Here is a 23,454-nt window from a genome sequence, read left to right as displayed (position 1 = left end):
CTGGAGCTTCTGGCGAGCCTGCACAGACGAGGTGAAGGTAGAAGATACTTCTGTTTAACTACTGTTGTCACATAACACTATCGTCCTTTCACAACATGGGATCCATTTTCCCTTTTGACAATAAGCTATCTTCAAATTAACAAAACAGTACGATGTAACGATGGATCTACAGTAAACTACGGTTATAACGAACTCAAAGGGACCACTAATTTTAGTTCATAATAACCGTAGTTCGTTATAAGCATATATACAGCATATATACAACAAAAGGCCGGGACTGAAAAGTAAGTTCGTTATATCGGTCAGCTCGTTATAAGCGTGTTCGTTATAACCGTAGTTTACTGTATGTACATCTTTGGGACGATGTCAATCTGATGCAATGGAACCCTTTTTTATCGACTTTCAGACATACAGTAAACTACGGTTATAACGAACTCAAAGGGACTACTAATTTTAGTTCGTTATAACCGTAGTTCGTTATAAGCATATATACAGCATAACTACAACAAATAGTCGGGACCAAAAAAGTAAGTTCGTTATATCCGTCAGTTCGTTATAAGCGTGTTTGTTATAACCGTAGTTTACTGTATTGAAATCGCACTGACATCTACTTTAGCACTGTTCTGTTAGTTCTCATAAGTATTATTGCCATTAAAGCGCCCCCGAAACCAGTGTAGGTATCCAGGACCCGGTTGTATCAAAGCCTCATTAACTAATGGCTACATTAAATCCTAATGAAACATTAAATGCTTAATGCACCATTAGTTAATGGCATCATTAAAGTTTGATACAACCGGGTCTAGAACACTATGAATGATTATAATCAAAGGAATTTGTAAATGATGTATTACTCTAGTCTCATCCTCCAGGCTTCTCTTGGTATCATCGAGTGCATTCTGCAGTCCATTCTTGTCCTTGGTGAGTTGGCCGACTTTGTGTTCCGCCTCCTCCAGCTGACGAGTTGTCTCAACAGCCTCGTTCTGGAGTCGGTTCTTCTGGCTTTGGAGGTCACTGATCTGTCGTTGACCATCCTCGATCTTGGAGTTTAGTTCTGACAGCTGGTTATCCATCTGTTTCGAAAGCTTGGTGGACATGCCCTGGTGATTAGAATAGTTTGGAAGTCTTAATACATTACTAGGGTACATATTTGGGTTAGAGAAGCTGTCGCTGCATTGACCAACATATTAGAAAGAAAAGAACTTACAGTGTTTTTCTTGACATATTCGACCTGATTTTGTAAGTCGTCGATCTCTCCCTTCATCTGGTTTTTCTCCTTCTCCAGACTGAAATTACAGTGTCAGAATGTATCCAACCCTAACATCGATATAACATCATGAGTTTGTTGATGATCGAAAATCGTTTCATGCCACTGTCAGCCATATTGCAGGCGTATCGTAGCATGTGATGCTATAATGTGCTTTGCACAGTGACACCTTGTTGAGAATTGAACCCGGGCTTTCGACTTGAGGAGCCATCATTTTTACTATTAGGCTATTGCAGAGTTCCTGTATGACTGCAGTGAACAATGCTCGTTCTTTTTAGACATTATTGTAATGCTTAACACACAACACAAGCACTCCACTATCGCTACATCATTAATTCATGAACAAAATAAAATCAGTTACTGATTTTAAGGATCAATGTAAGGAACCAATCATTGTAATTAATTACCGGCTCTTGACCTTCTGCAGTTGATCGACCTGCTCACTGAGCTCGTTGGTAGCGTCAGTTTGCTTCTTGCGGAGTGTAGATACCTGAGCCTCGTGTTGCATGGTGGACTCCTCAAGGTCACGACGGAGCTTCAGGAGCTCCTGTTCACGCTTCTTGTTTAGTTCAACCTGAGCGGAAGTGGCTCCACCAGCTTCGTCCAAACGTTCTCCAATCTCCTCGAGTTCTCGAGACAAATCATTTCTCTGTTTCTCAGACTGTTGGAAAGAGACAAATCAGACAATCAAATATCTAATACATGCGATTAGATTGAAACAGACTGACCGGAACGGTTGTTGTCAACGGTATTACATGTTGTATCTATTCAATTATATGAATAATAAACACTATTTCTGACAAATTGTCCAGGTATAGGATTAGCGTGATTTTAGCAATTTGTACTATCTGGCTGCTACTGACCTTTGCTCTGGAAGATCGCTCAGCCTCCAATTCCTCCTCAAGCTCCTCGATACGGGCCTGTCAAGCATCAATTTATGGTGAATTATTGTTCATTCACGACACATGGATCAATCTCTTAATCACCGCCCACTATATCAGAATATGAACATGTCCTTTGCTCAAGAGTGATATTACGTTACCATGACAATTGGCACTTTGGATTTAGATGGATATTGGCAGCAGATAAGCAAACATAGATATAAAGAAATGGCCAGGGTTCCTGTAATGTATACGTTGAATATGAATATGAATATATGTTGAAATGAGTTATCACAATAATGAATGCTTAATTATTTATACCAGGACAGTGGTTCTTCCTCGTGGGAGAAGGCTTTCTTTGAAGAGTGCTGGACTTAGTACAAGGAGAGGGTAATAAGGTATTCAGATAGGACAATTGGATAACTTCAATCGGGATGGAAAATAGTGGAAATGTGTGTCTCACCTGGAGGATTGAGAATTATTATTGTGGTGGTTTGGAGGAATATACAATGAAGGCAACGTTTCAACAAGAACATATAGTCAAGTGTGGGATTTTGTGTTCTGAGGGAATACTTGGGGGATGCAAGACGTAATTAATATGGGCAAATTGTTTAATTGTTTTGGAGTCATTAATTTGGGAAGGATGTTTTGAACAGATAATATCTAGAAGGATAAACATTGATTGGATGGGCAAAACAAGGGTATGGTCACGCTTCAATGGTCCCAAACTTACGTATATATAACCGATTCATCGTCTGAAATCAATTGTGTTCTCCGTTTTACATGGTAAGAATCAGTGTATATTCTTTTTTACTGTTACAGAAATAAAAAAAATGTTAGGTGAACTGTAACCAAAACATGAATGAACAAATTAAAGTTTAATGCAATAATATTTCTTTACATGACAAGTTTAATGTTGTAAGATTTAATGGCGGTTTCTACCTGAAGCTCTTTGATCTTCCTCTGGAGTTGAGCAACTAAGGATTGTTCTTCTTCCAATCTGGAGTTGAGGCTGTTGATCTGCTGGTCCTTCCTTTAACACGAATCATTCAGCATTGTCTTAAACTATTTTACTGAACAAAGATTACCAAGGTCCGTAAATGTTAACATTATCATTTATAAATTGTTTGATAGGCATTACTTAGAAGTTGACAGATGACAAGGTTGACACAATTTTATGGATAACAACTTCTTTAATGCTGTCATAAGCGACATTTCGGTATAGATCCTTAAACCAAGCCTCAAGCAAGGCTGTCAAGCATCACTTAACCTGTTTAATTGGCTTCATGTCCCATTGGCCTCCAACTATGTGTTCTCTGTCCATCGTGTCGTGACAGTATTATCCTTCTGTTGTCAACACTTACTCATGTTATAACTACTCTTGTAGAACCGTGAAGATTCCGGAGTAGAATAGGTCTTCAGCAACCCATGCTTGCCGTAAAAGGCGACTCTGCTTGTCGTACAAAGCGACTAACGGGATCGAGTGATCGATGCTCATGATATTAATCACTGGATTGACTGGTCCAGACTCAATTATTTTAAAGACCGCTGTCATATAGCTAGACTGTTGCTGAGTGCGGCGTTAAGCAACAAACCAACCAACCAACCAACCTACTCATGTATGACATTGTTGTTACTGTTAATCCTCCACCTACTATATACATTCTGTACAATGTCCCTCATTCAGTCTTGCTTGATGACGGTATAAGGATCTTTACCGAAATGTCGCTTGTTACAGTATTATAAGTTGTTGTCCATAACATTGTGTCTACCTTAGCATCATTTATAGAGCAAAACCAGAATAATCGTGTAACATATCCTTTTCTGACACTGTCAATACCAAGGTCGATAGGATTAAGATGGTTGTTAGAACCAAACTGGACAGGTACTGACATCTTAGTTGTGTCACGTTGTTTAACACTATTTGCTTAGTTCTGTAGGACATACTTTCTGCCTGCCTCTTCAAGTTCCCTCTTTGCCCGGTCAAGTTCTTCTACAGTCTCATTCGATGCCTTTAGGTCCTGCTCCACCTTCCTCTTGGCTTTCTCAACATCACCTCTCACCTTTTTCTCGCGCTCCAGATTATCCTCCAACTATAGCATGTAGACACAGGGAATTAGCATGCATATGATGCATTTATATGCATATATATATATTCAACCAGAACAGACCGATAGAGTGAGTTAGTATGGTTTTCCAGCACTCTAAGCAATGTTCCAGCAATATCACGACAGGGGACACTCAAAAAGTACTATCTTTCAGGTGAACAACTGACTTGCCTTTGCATGTATTTGAGGCAGGTGCCACCGATGGGGCAGGGTACTCTCGCATTTTGCATAACAAACAGCAGATATTGTTGGATACATGGTACACATGGCCGTGTATTGTATTGATATTTAAGAGACTATTCCCGATTTTGAATTATTTTACAATTCATCGTTCTCATTTCGAGCCAAAGGGACTGTAGGTGTTATTGAATAAACCACATCATTGACTCACCTCATCAAGTGTCCCCTCAAGTTTCTGCTTTAGTTTGTTGAGGTGATTGACCTTGTCTTCCTCCTTCTGAAGATCGTCCAGGGTCCTCTTGTGCGTGTCCTCGAGATCCTTTCTGCCCTTGGACATCTTGGCGATTTGTTCGTCCTGAGCTGCCATCTCATCCTGGAGTGTCTTTATCTGGTTGTCTTTGGTCTGTTTTTCTTGTTCAGCCTAATACAAATATCATTTATTCAAAATGGTTCTAAAAGCATACGTAGGCAGTTTTAACATTAATACATTATTGAGTACAATATATCGTATCAGAACACATAATTACCTTTGCAAGGCTACCCTCAAGGTCTGTTATATCTTTCTTGTAACCTTCAATTTGGTCTAAAAACTTCTTCCTTTGCTCTGACGCATCTGCGTTTGCATCCTCCTCATCCAAAAGACGTTCCTCCAAATCCTTCAGCTGCTGTTCAAAGTCAGCCTTTTGCGTGACAAGTTGTTCAATCCGCTCTTCCTGGTCGGAAAGAGTGTCACCCTGAGACTGCACTTGAAGGAACAGGTCATTCTTGTGCCGGAGAAGGTCAACGTTCTGTTCCTCGAGTTCCTTTCCTCTCTGAGTGACCTTGGACAGTTCGTCCTTGCATTTGGCAAGTTCTTCTTCCTTCAGTTTCATCTCGTCCTCGGCACGTGCAATGTTCAGGAGGGGCTTGACCTTGGTGTAGAATCTCCACCAGAGCCAGTTCCTCATGGCCAGCCACTTACGGATGTTCTTTTGAATCACAGACAAGGCAGTTCTGAAAGGAAACGTATTGTCATTATAGATGTAAACTGATATTGGAGAAGAAGAAGAAGACATTAGTCTGTCTGTCTGACATTAGTGGATCAGCGTCAGCGTTCAAGTATACAACAACAACACTGGAAGGTTTGGATTCATATTCCGATCTCACCTTACCCCATATCAATTCACATTTGTGTGAACAGAGATGCACTTCGACTGATGCACAGAGGCGACATGAAGTTTCATAAATCAATAATGTTACATCTTACTTGAGAGAACGTGGTGAGATTGGTTTCTCTCAAAACTGTAACAATAGCAAGGGCTATGCAAAAAAGCCTCTACCCTCTGATCGTAACAAACCTCTTGTCTTGGAGCCTCTTGTACGATTTACGCATCAGGTAACCCCTGATGTGGGCCTGCAGCATAGAGATGATGGCGGACAGACGCTCGTCACGGAGATCCTCAAGGTAACCAAGGACTCCAGCCTTGAAGAAGACTTTGGTATTGCCAAGACGGTACTCGGCTGTGTCCATCTGAAGGGCCAGCAGAATCTTCTCAGATACGACCTTGCCCTCGACGAAACCCTGGGGGATGGCGTTAGGAGCCAGGATGGAGTATCTGCAAGACAAATGGTCTCCCATCATGATGTTCACAGAGCATTACCAGCAGTCCTATTGATGCGAAATTGTACAGCTAGTGATGAAGAAATTGGAATCATGAAAATGTCCTTAGCGCGAATTTAACTTCTCTATCGTATCATCTAGTATATATAGTCACTTGATATATAACGAAGACACTCAATATCAGTTAGGTATGCACATTAATTTTATCAACACTCCCAGGGGATTGGAATTATATTTGCAAAATCCGGTTTTCGTTATATTTATCAGTGTTTGTTACATACTGAGTGGAGTGGATGTAAATCAGGGTTCCATACCTCTGTTTGAACTCAGAGTATATAACTCTGCTGGGGAATCCCTTTCTGCAGATACGGATACCTTCTAGTACACCGTTACACTGAAGCTGGTGGAGCACAAGAGCAGCATCAATCAGTCCTGTAACAATAGATGCAAATACATGCAGTGATTTAAACTCAACGATATGATCTCTCTCTGTCTCTCTGTCTCACTCTCTCTCTCTCTCTCTATCTCACTCTCCCTCTCTCTCTCACTCTCTCTTTGTCTCTCTCTCTCTCTTTCTCACACACACATATTAAACACTATAGCATTACAGTAACAAAATGGAATATGTTTTCTTACCTGGCTGCTTAAGTTCATTGGGGATGATACAACGCACGAAGTGGGGGTGAGTGCTGTACAAGTTCTTCATCAGCTTGTTCAGAGACTCCTGTAAAAAACAAGTTAAAAGTTGATGTCAATGAATAATATAACTTTGCACTGCTAATTATCTGATGGTTAACATAATGCACGGTATTCCATAGTTCTTTTAAATATTCGCAATGTAACTGACGATATACACACAAATGTGTAGAATACAAATACCAGCGGTGTACGTACATCGGGCATTAAAGAGCCTTGTTCTAATAAATGATGATAACTTACCCTGTGGGTTGCAGAAATAGTCTGGAAAGCTGAGCTCTTCTTCTTCTTGCCACCGCCTCCCTCTGTAATCAATATGAATTCATATTTATTAAAAAAGCGACACTGACAAACTGTAACATCTATACTTTAGTGGTACAATGCGTACAACTCATTTCTTGTGTAGTCCGCATTGATATTGCTGAGATTTTGGGCGTACTCGCTCGTTCACTCACTCACTCACTCACTCACTCACTCACTCACTCACTCACTCACTCACTCACTCACTCACTCACTACCCACCTGCAGGAGCCGCCGCTGGGAAGAGGGTCTGAACCAGGGATTCCTTGGAGTGAGACAACAGTTCCACTACAGTCTCATTGATGGGATCCTTGTTCTTCTCCAGCCAGCCAGTTATGTTGTAGGGCACCTGTAGAGGGAAAAGGGGATATTAACTTCCGATTACCCCGAATTTTTGGTTCCCCTTCATAACAGTCAAGCAATGTGTTACCGGAAGTGAACATTTATAACAAACTGTTAGGTCTTGTGATGCTTCCAGTAGGTGAGAACATGTTTTTCTGTTTCGCAACAATCGATGGTGACTTGAGATGCCTATTGATTTGTTTGTTTCCAAACGGATTATCATGATACATCTAACCAAATCAGAACATGTAAACTAGTTCAAATAGAAGCGACAAAACCCTTTCAATTTTCACAAGAAAACTGCCAAAAGCAGAATAATGTCATGCTTACATTGATTGTGTACTATCTATCAGTCAACTAGTACTTATGTTGGTATACGAAATGGCAGATGTTTAGAAGATCGCCCAACAGTAGGTATCGCATAGGGTAGTTTGTGACAGAACTCACAGTTCCAGCATAATGCTTCAGGCAGAAGTCACCGTGGGCGCCTCCCTTGAGCTTCTTATCCGGCTTGAGGAAGTTGGGAGACTTGCCCATGTGGTTGGTGTACAGCTTGTCCTTGAAGGTCTTGTCAGACGCCTTGGGGAACATGCACTCTTCTTCCAGGATGGACAATAGACCCATAGGCTGAAACGAGAGACATTGATACAGATCAATGTCACGCTATTTTAGTCATCAAATACTTGTTTTTGTGTTTGTTCATAACTGAGAAGGCATGGATCACATTTATTGTAACATGGATGTGTGGTCCTACCTTTTCAATGAGCTCAATACAGGCCTGCAAATCCATGCCGAAGTCAATGAATTCCCATTGGATGCCCTCCTTCTTGTATTCTTCCTGCTCCAGGACAAACATGTGGTGGTTGAAGAACTGCTGCAGACGCTCGTTGGTGTAGTTGATGCACAGCTGCTCGAAGCTGTTGAACTGTTCACAAAAGGGCAGATTACATTGGACACCGATCGGATTTTTTTGTAAACAAGGATTTATTACAGAACACGTTTTGGGATTCATTTAGGTTCTGCTTACTTGGATAACTCAGAATTGATAATGTTTCTGATAGCATATTTACGTAAATAGTTTCAGCTATGCCGAACTTACATCAAAGATCTCGAACCCAGCGATATCCAGCACGCCGATGAAGAACTGCCTTGGCTTCTTTGTGTCGAGAGTGATGTTAACTCGCAAGACCAACCATTTGAACATACGATCGTACAGAGACTTAGCCAGGGCATTAACCGAGTTCACCACCTGGAAATATAGCAGTATCGAATTTACGTTCATAATTCCGGTTTTTGACCACATAAATACCGTAGTCACTCCAAAATATTATCAAATCAGAAAAAGAGTGAGAATCAAGTCTTTACATTATAAGAAATATTGAAATTGGCGTGACGACATACCTGCTCCTTGGTACGGCCCTGGGTGACGTAATCGGCGCCGACCTTAATTTTGGGCTTGAGCAAAGACTTCAGAAGATCACCGGCGTTCACACCTAAGAGGAAGGATACCTTTTCGGCCTCTGCAAGATAGGAGTATAAACTAGTCAAGGCCAATGGTACGAAACAGTGAGAGAGCGAAAGTAGCATGGCAGCAATAGTCCAGCTATGTCACGGACATGCACACTAGAGGTGGATATCGTGAACAGCTGCCCACATCGTTGGGTTTCGAATACACACAAACAACCGCGTGTCACAGTGTCACCTCATTGTAGCCGACTTTCGACAACCATGTATTACTGAGGACCTTTCATGTCCGAGAATCCACACGCAGCTTAACGAAACAAAAATAATATCGAAACAATACCATCTTACAAATATTTTGATATACATGTATTTGGAAAGCTATTCCACACTATTAAATGTACATTGAAACCCATTACGCAAGAAAAATCCGTCTATTGGACGCTTACTGTTTACATTAGTCAAGATTCGTTCATCTGGAAATTTGTTAATACGGACGATTTCACACTGAATGCTACCGCACGAGAATAAAGGGGTTTCAATGTACTCATAGGACCCGTGAAGATCCGGGGTAGAATAGATCTGCAGCAACCCATGCTTGCTGTAAATGGTGACAATGCCTTTCGTAAGAGGCGACTAATGGGATCGGGTGGTCAGGCTCGCTGACTTGGTTGACGCATGACATCGTATACCAATAGCTTGGATCGATGCTCATGATGTCAATCACTGGACTGTCTGGTCCAGACTCGATTATTTACAGACCGCTGTCATACAGCTGGAATAATGCTTAGTGCGGTGTTAAACAACAAACAAACAAACAAACAAAAGTGTACTCATAGAGCAAATGTACAGTAACAACTATGACAGGTCATACCTCCACTTCCATCAGCCTCGGCCTGTTCGCCTCTCTGCTTGAACTTCATCTCACCAAGATGGAGGATGGTGCCAGTACACTTGTACATGCTGTTCTTTTCCACCTCCGTGAATCCAAGAACATCGTAGGAACTCTGTCACCACAATAGTACAATAATGATTGGATGTACAAGGTTTTCTGTAAAGGACTGAGGTCAAATTGCGGCTCTTGCGCAATGATGACTTAGAATTACATCATTGCCAGGGCTAATTTGCGCATCAAGCGACCAGTCTTTACTCTTGTTTGTAAACAAAAATGTGTTTTGGAAGTCCCAGTAAAATGGTTTTTTTTCAATATTTACACATTGTTTCTCATAATTAAGGAGGAGTGATAAAGGATATCCTTAATATCAAAGATCATAAAAAAACAGCATCTTTACTGCCATCCTATTGGATCTAGTTGTCTGCACGTTGAAGCGAACAACAATTTTAAAAGAAGAATAAATACGCAAATGAAAATAGGTTTTCACGTTTTTTGAGATTATATCAATGTTCTCGACTTTTAATATCTAAATGTGTGGAACTTATGTAATTGGCAGAGGTACTAGGTTGTCCAGAAAATAACCTGGGTTGGACATTGGTTTTATATTTAAGGGACTATGTTTTAACTCACATCTGTAATTTTCATTTCCTCGACGTCATCGATACCGTCGACCGTGAGGGTGCCCTGGTTGATGAAGGAGTAGAGACCGGGGTCAGGCGTGCACAGGATCTTCTCTGGGGAAGGAAGACGTTGTTAAATAAACACGTGGTAGTTTTGATAATGATGCCGCATGCAGTCAATGTTTCGTGATACATGAATACTACATAAATAACAGGGTAAATACTACATGAATAGCAGGGTACATACTACATGAATAGCAGGTTAAATACTACATGAATAGAAGGGCAAATACTACATGAATAGAAGGGAAAATATTATATGAACAGGAGGGTAAATACTACATGAACAGGAGGGTAAATATAACATGAATAGGAGGCAAAATATTACATGAAGAGGAGGGTAAATACTACATGAATAGCAGGGTAAATACTACATGAATAGAAGGGCAAATACTACATGAATAGAAGGGAAAATATTATATGAACAGGAGGGTAAATATTAAATGAATAGGAGGGTAGATACTACGTGAATAGGGGGGTAAATACTACATGAATAGGAGGCAAAATATAACATGAAGAGAAGGGTAAATACTACATGAATAGGATGCTAAATGCAATATGAATAGGAGGGTAAATATGAAATGAATAGGAGGGTAGATACTACGTGAATAGGGGGGTAAATACCTACCGGGGATTGAAGGGATGGCGTTGGAACACATCTGGTAGAAGATGTGGTAGTTTCTCTCGGCGGACTGTTGGAACGTCACGCGAGACTTCTCCAGCAAGTCTGGTAGGCAAGAAAATAAAAAATAATCATCATGTACATCTTCACATTGATGTGCACTATAAAACACTGCACACTCTATTCGTCTCCAAGGTTCGAACAATGTGTTCGACCTTCCACTCGAGGTATTGAGAGTCGGCTGTGTAGCATACTTCTACATACAAATGATGATGGTCATCAACAAACGATGTTCACATCATATACCAGTGTGTTGTATCAGCATTTCACATGCAGGAGAGGGTATTTCAATGGTGCCATGACCATTGTCCCTATGTCATAATGAATTTGTCCAGGTTTTTAAAACTATTTTTTGTGATAGAGATTCGAATATGAATATCCTTACGTATTTACACGTTTGATTTTAAGCAGAGCGTTTAAAATGCGTGACTTCAATGACATTACAATGACATAACAATAACTTTACAATGACTTTACAATGACATAACAATGACATAACAATGACATTACAATGACATAACAATGCCATAACAATGCAATAACAATGACATAACAATGCCATAACGACATAACAATGACATTACAATGACATAACAATGCCATAACAATGCAATAACAATGACATTACAATGCCATAATGACATAACAATGACATTACAATGACATTACAATGACATAACAATGACATTACAATGGCATTACAATGACATAACAATGACATTACAATGACATTATAATTACATAACAATGACATTTCAGCCCTATCCATGTGATACTTACAGGTCTCAATGTCAGCTCCGGCGATCTTTCCAGAGGTACCAAAATGGATACGGATGAACTTTCCCTGAAGATGATATATGACACGTCTGTGACACCAAGTGGCAGTTTCAGAACAAATAAGCGCAAGTCATTTAAAGCATGTGTAAAACATGACCCATAGTCTCATAGAGCTCACGGAGACACGTTGGAATATATTCAGCGTTTAATACCTAATACATGTCCTACCGATCAAGATGGTTCTGAAAAGCAACCTTTCAATTTCACTGATCGATAACAATTAAATATGTTGAACACATACCATTGCCATTTGACATATGCAACTAGGTGTAAGTATTAGAAGCAGCATGTTTTGAATACATTATAACAGTCCTATTCAGATATGATATGAGAGGCAAAACCCTTCAGGTGATGTAACTTTGTCCTAATGCTACGGTATACAGAACAGAGTGCCAAGGAGTCAGGAGAGTAACGTGCATCATGCTAAGATACAGTATAGGACCTTTGTTCAATATATATCTATAAAAGGTACCATAGGACTACGGTTCTAATGAAACACATATGTGGTATTTTTTCAGCGACACACTCTAAATTCTAAATATGCTGTCTACCCGATCCTTGCGGTGTGCATACATCGCTTACCCTTGTGGATGCATATATTGGTATACACACATTACCTACCTATTCATATCATGCTATCTGTTCTATGTAGATCCTGTGCCTATCAAGCCGACTATATTGTCTAGCTATATGCATGCTTGACACTAATACGAATAGAACTTGAGTACATGTTTGACTAAAGCGTGATACGTCTAGAGTACACCATGTAACACCCACATCTCAAGGTATGCATTACTTACTCCTGTTAAGAAAAAGCACCATGATTACATCACTGAGCATGGTCTTAGTGTTGACTCACTCAAAGTCCATCTCCATGAGGTCTGAGTTTGGAAGTAAAGGTAGGATCACACTATTAATAAGGTGGAACACTTGTTAGACGAAGATAAGAAACAATGTCGTAGAAAAGTGTTGTTAGAAGGTGAATTATTCAACTTATTTGTTAAGTCTTATAGTCTTATATGTTAAGGTATATTAACTTGTTAAGCTGATTAGGGATAAACCAATTGGGGCTTGTTATTAAGGGTGGCATTTCGAATTAACCATAAAATAATGAGTAAAGGGAAAATTGTGAGAGAAAGAATAATTAGATTAAATAATAATTCTTATATTCAGTATTGAATACAGGTAGGTGATAACTTAAATGGGGATTGAACAGAATCGAGCCGGGGTCATTCCTCGGGTTGGTATGGCGGACATTACCGAACCCTAATATACTCACGAATCGGGAGGAGTTGTTGTTACGAGTTGTCTTGGCGTTACCGTACGCCTCCAGCACAGGGTTACACTGCACGATCTGGTCCTCGAGGGAACCCTATTGTGGGTTAGGTCGGGAGTTGTGGTACACGTGTTATTGATTTGTGTAGGGTTTGTGATTGGGGTGGGTGAAAGAAACATATTCGAAATTAATACAGATAATATACATATATGGTATTGGTTGAATATTAATAAGCAGCATAGGTTGATACGTATTTCAATTAAAATATAACAATATAGCGTTATGTCACAAGACAATTTGTAAGTTTATTCAATTCTGTTTATTTGACTGGTTCTTTCGGTGTTGTTTTTCATTTTCGTAAGTTTTACATTATATATGCTCGATGATAATATATTTAAAATATGAATATTATTTTAGCTTTACAAACCTTCTTTTGATCTTCGTCGGACTTGCCACCGGCAGCGGCGACGTGGGCAAAGTAGGCGATGACCTTCTTGGTGTTCTCAGTCTTTCCGGCTCCAGACTCGCCGCTGTAATGATCCAGATATCATCCTGAATACCATGCTCAGTTGCCGGACACCTAGAACTCGCCCTCTCCTAATGGTACATGGCTCTCTTAACAAAATGAACGCTGCCTAAGATTGTGTTCCTTGTGGGAATTCTGACTCAGAGAACCACCATGTCCCATGCTAACGAAGGACCAGGACATGTTGGTCTGACTTGGATGACCGTATGTCATCGTAACCCGATCGCTGTTCATGCCATCAATCACTTGCTTGCTTGAGTTATGCATTGTCACATTATTTTTTTTATATAGAAATACTTTTAATGGAGGTCAAGGTCACAGGTTAAAACTTACGTGATCAACATAGACTGGTTCTCGCGATCTGCAGAAAGAAAAGTTACTTGTAAGCTACTGCGCAGTGTTCGGTCGGGTGTTTTTCTTCTTTCTCAAGCATAAACTTGTTGAATAAAAGTCTTTTAACAACAAGAACATATGAAACCTTCTTTGGTATGTATCCAACATCTTAAATCTTTAAACAATTAAACCGAATAGATTTAGAATGAAAAAGTATCAAAGGCTTCAAATGATGACGACTCACCCTGCACCATGAACTGGTAGGCGTTGTCAGAGATGGAGAACAAGTGAGGAGGCATCTCGGTCTTCCTCTTGCCTCTGTATTTGGCCACGACGGACGGGGTGTAGATGGGGAGACGGCGGTAAGGGTTGATGGCGACACAGAAGAGGCCGGAGTACGTCTGATAAAAGATGTGGTGAGGTGAGGTGAAATGGGGTTTAACGTCACGTCAAAGATTATTGCACTTATTTATATAGCGACGTGCATGCACGTGTATGTGTGTGTGTGGCTGCTTGTACTAGTCCGGGCTGATGCCGATTTATAGTGCTAGCTCACTGAGATACCATGCCGCAGTTTAACATGAATACCCTACTCAGACACAGTATACTGACTCCGAGCCGACCAGTCCTTGTTTTAGCCCCTTAATGCCGAGCGCCAGACAGGGTAACAACAAGTACCATCTTTTAATGTCTTTTGGTATGACGCGGCTGGGGATCGAACCCCGGACCTTCCGCTCTCCGGGCGGACGCTCTACCATTAGACCACGGAGGCGGTCTGATAAAAGAAAAGTCAATACATAAACTATACTGGGGCAATGGTTATATCATTCATCACTGGTATGCACAGGAGATATCGCTTATATTGGGTAAGATCAAGCGATATCTCCTAGGAGATATCGCTACAATGAAACTGCATCACAATGCAATCCATTGTGACGTTATCGTTACCATGACGTCACAATCAAATGACATCACTAATCTCTCTGCCACTGAAGCTGGTTAGCTGTACTTCTCACTCTCAAGACTGGCTATTACTGTTTACAAACTGAACAAGTTGGGAAAATGATTTTGGATGACAAATAGATAAACAGACAAGACTCGGAGTTTTCAACGTTTTTCGATTCGTGTTGATATACTTGATGTCAAAAAACACTCGAGTGGATTCTCTATATATTCTATTTCCTGTGAAGCCATTTTAAATAGTCCGAATCAAATAGCCATAAGCATATAGTAATGTTCTGTCAAGTCACTATAGTTATCGTCCGTCCAGAATACTAGGGTCCGGACTATGCTTGCCGCATTGGTGCATTTTAGCTGATTGGTTATTTGAAGTCATTAGACGTCACAATGCTTCATCGTTGAGAAAAATACAATATGGCGACGCACATTGTTCATGACGTCACTAATGGATATGAACAACAGGCATTTTCACGTTCAGCTATTTCCGTCAAGCCTGCAAAATAGCCTGGTTATGCCAGCTCCCTCTGCTGACAGATTGAACAACAGGGTGTCCTTATTGAAGAATTTATCTGTGGGGTTGACATTTAATACTTTTTATTTTCATTTACTTCCTTAGAATGTCAATGAGTAATATAATTACGGCCTATCTAACCCTCGTGAAACCGTTATTCCTCGTAGCTCGTTGGTCATTCTCTAATTCACCAATATATAAATATATATAACTGTCTTCTGTTATCGACCTGTACCTTAAAACATTAATTCGCGGCTAAAGCGGTAGAGGTCTGCTTATCTAATTATGTTGCCTAAATAGAAGTACAGAGGGACGAAAACGTACATAGATAATAGCGGCTTCGTATCTGGCCCTCAAATTGTGGAGAACGCTAGCCTCATTTAGATATGTCAAGTTTGCCATGTCCTCGATCTTCTCGAACTTGGGAGGGTTCATTGACTGGATGTCATCCTTCTTGAAGGTTTTGACCTGAGGACGAAACATTGAGAACATGTAAACATTGAGTTATTTACCATAGAAATCAATAGCAATATATTAAATATGTCAAATTCAGGTCGTTAAACGTTTAAAGATGTTTTCTCATGATCGTTGGAGTCCATTTAGTATAAACCGTCAACTCCCGTCTAGATTATCTGTCGAACAGATTACATTGGGCGTAAAATGCAATTTTAGGGTGAAAATCATATGAATGGATCACTGAAAATCAGTGATACACCACGTGTTCAATGCCGTGTGAAGGAATTGTTTTTTGCAATTTTGGTTTTGTAGGGTAAAAAGTCCGGTTTTAATGTTAGTTCTATGAAATCCGAAAGGAAGGAAATAGATATGGAGTTTCTTTCCTTGCCTAAACTATGTGTCATGGCTGCCAGCGAGTTTGAGCTGGTTTTTGCTCATGACTATTTTGGCTCACGTTGTTCATTGACGTCAATAGGTCGTTTATGGACTTGGCACCTGTCTTGTAAGGAATGCACGTAAACTATTTGCAAAAACTGGGGAGCTTACATCCAGCTTGTCTGTCTTGACGGTGATCTCTTCTCCCTTGGTGCTCTGGATTTCAGCAGCTCTGAATCCTTCCTTTTCATCAGGAACCCAGCAAGCTTTCTTGCCGTCAAAGGGTGTTACCATTTCCTTCATCATTTTCTTGCGGTCGACAGCAAGATACAACATATCCGGGTCTTTGGGGTCGTAGGACGCCATTTTAGATGATGGACTCGGGGCAAAGCTCCTCGAAAATTACAGCAACCCGAAATCGGGAGTTTGCCTGAAGATGATGGACAACACAAGGTGTTCACCAGGCCAACTGAAGTCGAGCAGAACAGCCCTAGATAGCCTAGCTGGGGAAGAAAAAATGAAGTGTTGTTAATACAAATAATGTAATTATCACAAGTAGATGATGAATGATATTTGTTATTTCACAAAATAAACCATATATTTTGTGTATGCACTCTCTATAAGACCCGTGAAGATCCGGGGAAGAGTAGGTCTTCAGGAACCCATGCTTGTCGTTAAAGGCGACTAAGCTTGTCGTGAGAGGCGACTAACGGGATCGGGTGGTCAGGCTCGCTGACTTGGTTGATGCATGACGTCGTATCCCAATCGCGTGGATCGATGCTCATGATGTCAATCACTGGATATTCTGGTCCAGACTCGATTATTAAAAAACCGCCGTCATATAGCTTGAATATTGCTGAATGCGGCGTTAAACAACAACCCCCCCCCCCCCCACCCCCCCCCCACCCCCCCACCCCCCCACCCGCACCCCCTTCTCTATAAGCATGTACAGTCAACCGCACCAAAGAACGGATGACGTTAATGTACATTAAACATCTGGGATTTTCGTGTGAAACAAATGGTCACAATCCTAGGCAAACTACGCGTAAATATATTCTTATGTCTCTTAAATAATTTACACATCGCATACAATTTGCATCTGGAGTAGAGGTTTTGGCATTTAATGCCGCGCCTTTGTGGCGTCCGCGCCCTTAGTTTTCAAGTCGACTACCTTAGATATGGGGACCGAACCAATAGATTCTAAAAGCATAACTGAGTACACATATATTGTCATGGTTGAGGACGGACTGAACAGACCGAAATCAAGCACCTAAATCGTCACATTCCTAAATACTGGTCGTTACAGTGCGGTTCGTACAAAATTGTGACAGTTAATATGATCATAATTTAGTTTTTATACAATCAGAAGAGAGATGTTTATGGTACGAGACTATTGATAAAAAGTCGATCCTAAAAGATGTACCGCTCTTTAGATGCATAAATGTCGAGTAGACTGTAACTGTGTAACTGAGTAGACTGTTACCGTGTAACTGAGTAGACTGTAACTGTGTAACTGAGTAGACTGTAACTGTGTAACTGTGTAGACTGTAACTGTGTAACTGTAGAGAGTGTTACTGTGTAACTGTGTAGACTGTAACTGTGAAACTGTAGAGAGTGTTACTGTGTAACTGAGTAGACAGTTACTGTGTAACTGAGTAGACTGTTACTGTGTAACTGAATAGAATGTTACTGTGTAACTGAGTAGACTGTTACTGTGTAACTGAGTAGACTGTTACCGTGTAACTGAGTAGACTGTTACTGTGCAACTGTAGAGAGTGTTACTGTGTAACTGTGTAGACTGTAACTGTGTAACTGTGTAGACTGTTACTGTGTAACTGTAGAGAGTGTTACTGTGTAACTGAGTAGACTGTTTCTGTGTAACTGTGTAGACTGTTACTGTGTAACTGAGTAGACTGTTACTGTGTAACTGTAGAGGGTGTTACTGTGTAACTGAGTAGACTGTAACTGTGTAACTGAGTAGACTGTAACTGTGTAACTGTAGAGAGTGTTACTGTGTAACTGAGTAGACTGTTACTGTGTAACTGTGTAGACTGGTACTGTGTAACTGTAGAGAGTGTTACTGTGTTACTGAGTAGACTGTTACTGTGCTACTATATAGATTGTTACTGTGCTACTATATAGACTGTGACTGTGCTACTATATAGACTGTTACTGTGTTACTGTGTAGACAGTTACTGTGTAACTGAGTAGACTGTTACTTTGCTACTATATAGACTGTTACTGTGTTACTGTGTAGACAGTTACTGTGTAACTGAGTAGACTGTTACTGTGTAACTAAGGAGACAGTTACTGTGTAACTATGTAGACTGTTACTGTGTAACTATGTAGACTGTTACTGTGCTACAATATAGACTGTTACTGTGTAATTGAGTAGACTGTAACTGTGTAACTATGTAGACTGTTACTGTGTAACTGAGAAGACTGTTACTGTGTAACTGAGTAGACTGTTACCGTGTAACTATGTAGACTGTTCCTGTGTAACTGAGTAGACTGTTACTGTGTAACTAAGTAGACAGTTACTGTGTAACTATGTAGACTGTTACTGTGTAACTGAGTAGACTGCAACCCACGTGGGAAACTACTTCTCCATTGATTACATTCGAATCATGCACGAAATAGGACATTTATAATGTGAATCACAAACTGAAAAATGAATGCATTTAATAGACTATTTTACTTAACCCATCAGATTCTCAAAAACTGCGCTCATTTGAAGACTACTCCAAATTTAATGTTCATACCCTGATACCATGATTGTCGTACGAGACGACTTAGTGGATCGGGTGGTCACACTCAGTGAGCCGGTGACGTGGTACCCGAAGGCGGCGGTTGTTAATCATAATTGCAATCACTGGTTTGTCTGTTTGCTCGATTATTTACCTAGATATAGCTGGGGCACGATTGACTGCGGCGTTCAACGAGCAACAATACAAGCATTGCAATGTGTATAGATAGAATGGATCGTTTTCATCTGTCGTGATGCTGATTATGTGCGGTAAAACGAGGCGTAAAATCTCTCTCACTCACTCACTCACTCACTCACTCACTCACTCACTCACTCACTCACTTTTGTAGAGTCATATTGTATATATTGCATTTATATACCAAAGTATGTACGTATATCTTACGCCACTTTACGTATTTCCATAAATATTATTCACAAAATAATTACACAACACGGATTGTTCTCCTACATGTTTCAGCTTTATCTTCAGGGAGAAGACACGCACGCACGCACGCACGCACGCACGCACGCGCACACGCTCATGTATATACTATTTCCTTAACAAATTACACTTTATGTTTCACAAATAACTTTAAAGAATACAACGCTGCTCATTAGCTCAAGAACACAGCTGTTGAGATGAGTACACATTAATGGGAAAGATGCTACATGTCAACTACTAGTTCATAAAGTTACTCTCACTAGGGTTTAGTGATTGATGGGCGCCGTCATTCATACTTGGATTTCCTCATAAGAAAAAGGAAATTACATTCGAAGACTTAACATTTATTCTAAATAGATCTAGCACCTGTTGTGAAGTATCGATGAATCGTTGCTGTTATTGTAGCAGACGCATTGTTGTTTCAGTAGGGTATATAAACTGCCGGACAAAAAAGCAAACGCCCATGTTTTGATGGTGGCAAAAAATGAAACAAACAAGAAATAGTTATTCGATGGTGATGTATTTGATACGGATATAATGGTTGTGTTTTGGGCCTTAAATTTGCAGTTTTTCGGCAACTGTTTGCAGCTCAGTAACGTTTAGATAACTTTTGAAATGTTTTGATCTAATCCAATTTTCCAGTGAATACTGCTTTGTTTAATTTATGTAAACAAGTTCCGCTCGGTGACAACTTCGTATATATTATCTATACATCATTTTAATGACAGCATTTAGTGATCGATAAGAGCCAATGTAACTTAATCCCCGCATAATCCCATATACTCACTCACTCACTCACTCACTCACTCACAGGTGGGATGCGATTGACATATCCTGATGTTAGAAACTATTAACGTTAAGAATATTCACATTTGTACATACGCCAGGTACCACGTTTTAATACATTTCAGGTATTAGCATAAGATTAAGGGAAATCGCCTCGAGTAGAGCGTATGTAGCTCATTCATGTGTTTGTCCTTGATAGCACTCATTTAGAGGTTAAACATCAGACTGCCTTAGCGAGCTGTCACATATTGAATAATTGATGCAAATATGCTGGGTTTCAATTTACACAAGTCATATTTATAGAATGCTGACATTAACAAATACTTTCTATGTTTCATTTCCTTTGCAGAGCTGTACCTAGCGTCGCGATGGATCACAGACGGTTTGTATCTCTTTTCCTAATATGGAATTAGGCCCTCCCATAAAACTTAGAGGCGTGTCGTGGCGTGTTCCCGCCTACGTATAACATTAGTGCTGCTCATTATAAACTGGCGCTCGCTAACATAGTCGGGGCCGGCAATGTTACTATTTTAAAACAAGCACAGCCATCTTCGTACAATTGGACTGTATAGCTTCACCTCAGAACTATAAAGTTACGATATATAAAAAAAACATTTTAAAAAATTTCTATGGGATCAGAAAATGTAATGTGATATAAGCCTTATCGTTATTTCTCCTATATTTGACTAACAAAGTCACGCCTACAATAGTATTAACCGTACAGGATAATTGTCACCCCCAAGGCGCGTCTGCAGAAGATGAGGAATATGTGTGCCTCAAATAACGATGTTTTACCAGTGCATTTTATGAATTACATGTATGGTTATAAAGTGTTTCGCATCTCCGAATGATGTTTGTAATTCAAGTCACATTCTATATCAGTATTACCTAATTCATTATCTTCCACAGGTATGCTTCGCGGAATCTCACTCAGAAAACTATGTGGGAGCGAGTCAGAGACGGAATGTAAGGAACACCGCTATGCCATGTCATTCATAATGCAAATAAACAAATATGTTCCATAATATAGCTCAGATGCACATAAAGGATTGTGGTGAATTGTGACCACAGTTGAAATAGACCATTAAGGACACAAAGCTTTTTAGAATGCATAAAATACATTTTAAAAAACGCCACATTATTAATATAAGTAAACGTGTAAACAGGGGTTAACTAGAAGACTAAACACCCGATTATAAAACGTCCACACAGAACAGAAAATAGTCCACAATCCAGAGAAATGTATGGAAGCACTATCCAGGAATCAGCAGAGAGCTCCAAGTATCCACAGGACTCCGCACCGGCTCTATAGGCGAGGTAAATCGCCTAACCCGGCACACACGTTAAACTCCGTTCAAATATAACAAGCGAGGTGAAGTAAAATGTTAGGAGAGTTGTGGCAATGGTAAACGCCGGCATGGAGTATGGATCAGTAACACGACAAAAAACAAAAGTAAAAGAAAACTCTAAAATCGTGCAAAGGGTATTTTGGGGTAACAAGGGTGTGGTTCAAATAAAGGATGAGGTTTGGATTGGGTTTAAAACACTAGGGTACCTTTTAAATTGTGAAAGAGGGAGACACACACACTTCAAATACTTACGTTTAAAAGCTGTTCTGAACGCGAGCTCGAGCTCGGCTAATTTATACTCCGGGCCATATGCCCAAGGGCGTAGAGCTATTTCGTTAAACTCGGTCTTATTGGTTGAGCGAGAATCATTAACCAATGAAAACTTACGAGACAAGAGACAAGACGCTACCTGAATATGGAATACATGGTTTGACCGTCAATTGATAAACTAGCACCTTGATCTGCGCGGGGGGTTGTCAAGTTAGGGGGAATGGTTTAAAGATTAGTCGTGATAGTGATATCAGACTCGCCGTTTCAAGCTGCCCACTACGATCATATAACTAATTAAGATATTTGTCTCCATAGATCGTTAGAACCTAGCCAGAAGAGGTACGCACAAGAATTCCAGATACTCCGTTATCATCCTTTGAAATGCTATATCCTTTTGACCTGCTGTTGAATACCTGATACACGTAGCATCATTTACATATGTATGCATGTATATCTACTTGAACTTCGCATTGATTCACAAAACCATTCTTACATAATTACATAATGCGGGTACAAATAGGGACATTCATGTCATGCCGTTGCTTTGAATGAATAATATTAATACCCAACAGGAGACGGGTTGTTGTCAGTAGCAAGCTAGGTGCTTCCATCACGATGTTTTACAAATGCCATCAATTTTTTCTATTGCAAATACTCGCTCATCTGTGCACAGGTTTGACGCCATGGCTGATCATATGTTAGTCCATAACCAAACGTCGTGGCATTGGTAGTATCATCTGTTTCTATACATAGGTCATCAATCCAATCACAATGGGTATTTAACATTACATTTTCGACGAGATAGGGATCTGTAACATAACGTTGACCACCGCAGGATAACGTTAAACATCACGCCATTTGAGATACATACGTATTGTCCGGGGCAATGAACCTCTCTGGAAAACAAATACCCACCAATATAAATCATTCTTGTAACATCCATTGGTCTTTTGTTAATTTGTTTGATATAACGTTAAGTCTGTTTTAATATTTATCTCACGGTTTGCATATTCTGGTATCAGGACGTAACTTGATACAGTTGTTTGGACAATACAATGCGTAAACGTGAACGCTTCTCTGTACAAGGTTACCAATGCTTTGGTTTACAGGTATTTCCATAACGCTACCAATAGAAGTTTGGTTTCTATGGTAACGATAAATTTGAGTGTAGACTAAGCAGCCCGGCAGTGAGGGATCGTATGTCACGCTGGAGTGTACAAGGCTGGCGCGAGCGCGTTAGGTTAGTGCTCAAGAGATGACTATATATGGAACCTCGCTGGAACCACGAGCATTGGTCCTGCTCACTGTCTGGCTATGAGTGTGAAGTTGGGTGTCACATGCTAGCTTTATAAGGCACCTAGGATGATGGTCCGTGCAGAAGGCGTATAGAAGATGAGATTGACGCGTGAATCACATGCTTGTCACGCCCATTCTTTTCTTGGGATGAAGTTTCCTGGTTCATTGAGTAACGTGTAATCTGAGAAGTAGCATTGTAAAT

The 23,454-nt window shown here is 40.2% G+C and overlaps 1 protein-coding gene across 1 annotated transcript; it reads right to left on the bottom strand.

The window, feature by feature from the left end:
* Positions 1-3: 3 nt before the first annotated feature.
* On the bottom strand, positions 4-21,956 carry LOC125372495 (myosin heavy chain, striated muscle-like; the record flags this gene model as incomplete). Its single annotated transcript, XM_048382716.1, has 29 exons — positions 21,939-21,956; positions 16,535-16,866; positions 15,857-16,000; positions 14,306-14,462; positions 14,062-14,089; positions 13,630-13,732; positions 13,206-13,298; positions 11,870-11,933; positions 11,036-11,134; positions 10,358-10,461; positions 9,707-9,839; positions 8,773-8,891; positions 8,471-8,620; positions 8,126-8,296; positions 7,819-7,998; positions 7,252-7,378; positions 6,973-7,034; positions 6,670-6,757; positions 6,348-6,465; positions 5,771-6,028; positions 4,961-5,426; positions 4,645-4,854; positions 4,093-4,238; positions 3,088-3,178; positions 2,128-2,184; positions 1,672-1,925; positions 1,205-1,283; positions 852-1,097; positions 4-18 (listed from the first exon to the last, which is right to left on the bottom strand). Coding segments are annotated over exons 2-29 (3,957 nt in total), but the record flags the coding sequence as incomplete, so codon positions are not given.
* Between the last annotated feature and the right edge of the window lie 1,498 nt (positions 21,957-23,454).

This window comes from Haliotis rufescens, unplaced genomic scaffold (genome assembly GCF_023055435.1).
Source record: "Haliotis rufescens isolate VD_foot unplaced genomic scaffold, xgHalRufe1.0.p SCAF_400, whole genome shotgun sequence".
NCBI classification, from domain to species: Eukaryota; Metazoa; Mollusca; class Gastropoda; order Lepetellida; family Haliotidae; genus Haliotis; species Haliotis rufescens.
Note: the sequence above shows the minus strand (reverse complement) of the source record. Positions and strands in the feature narration are given on the sequence as shown.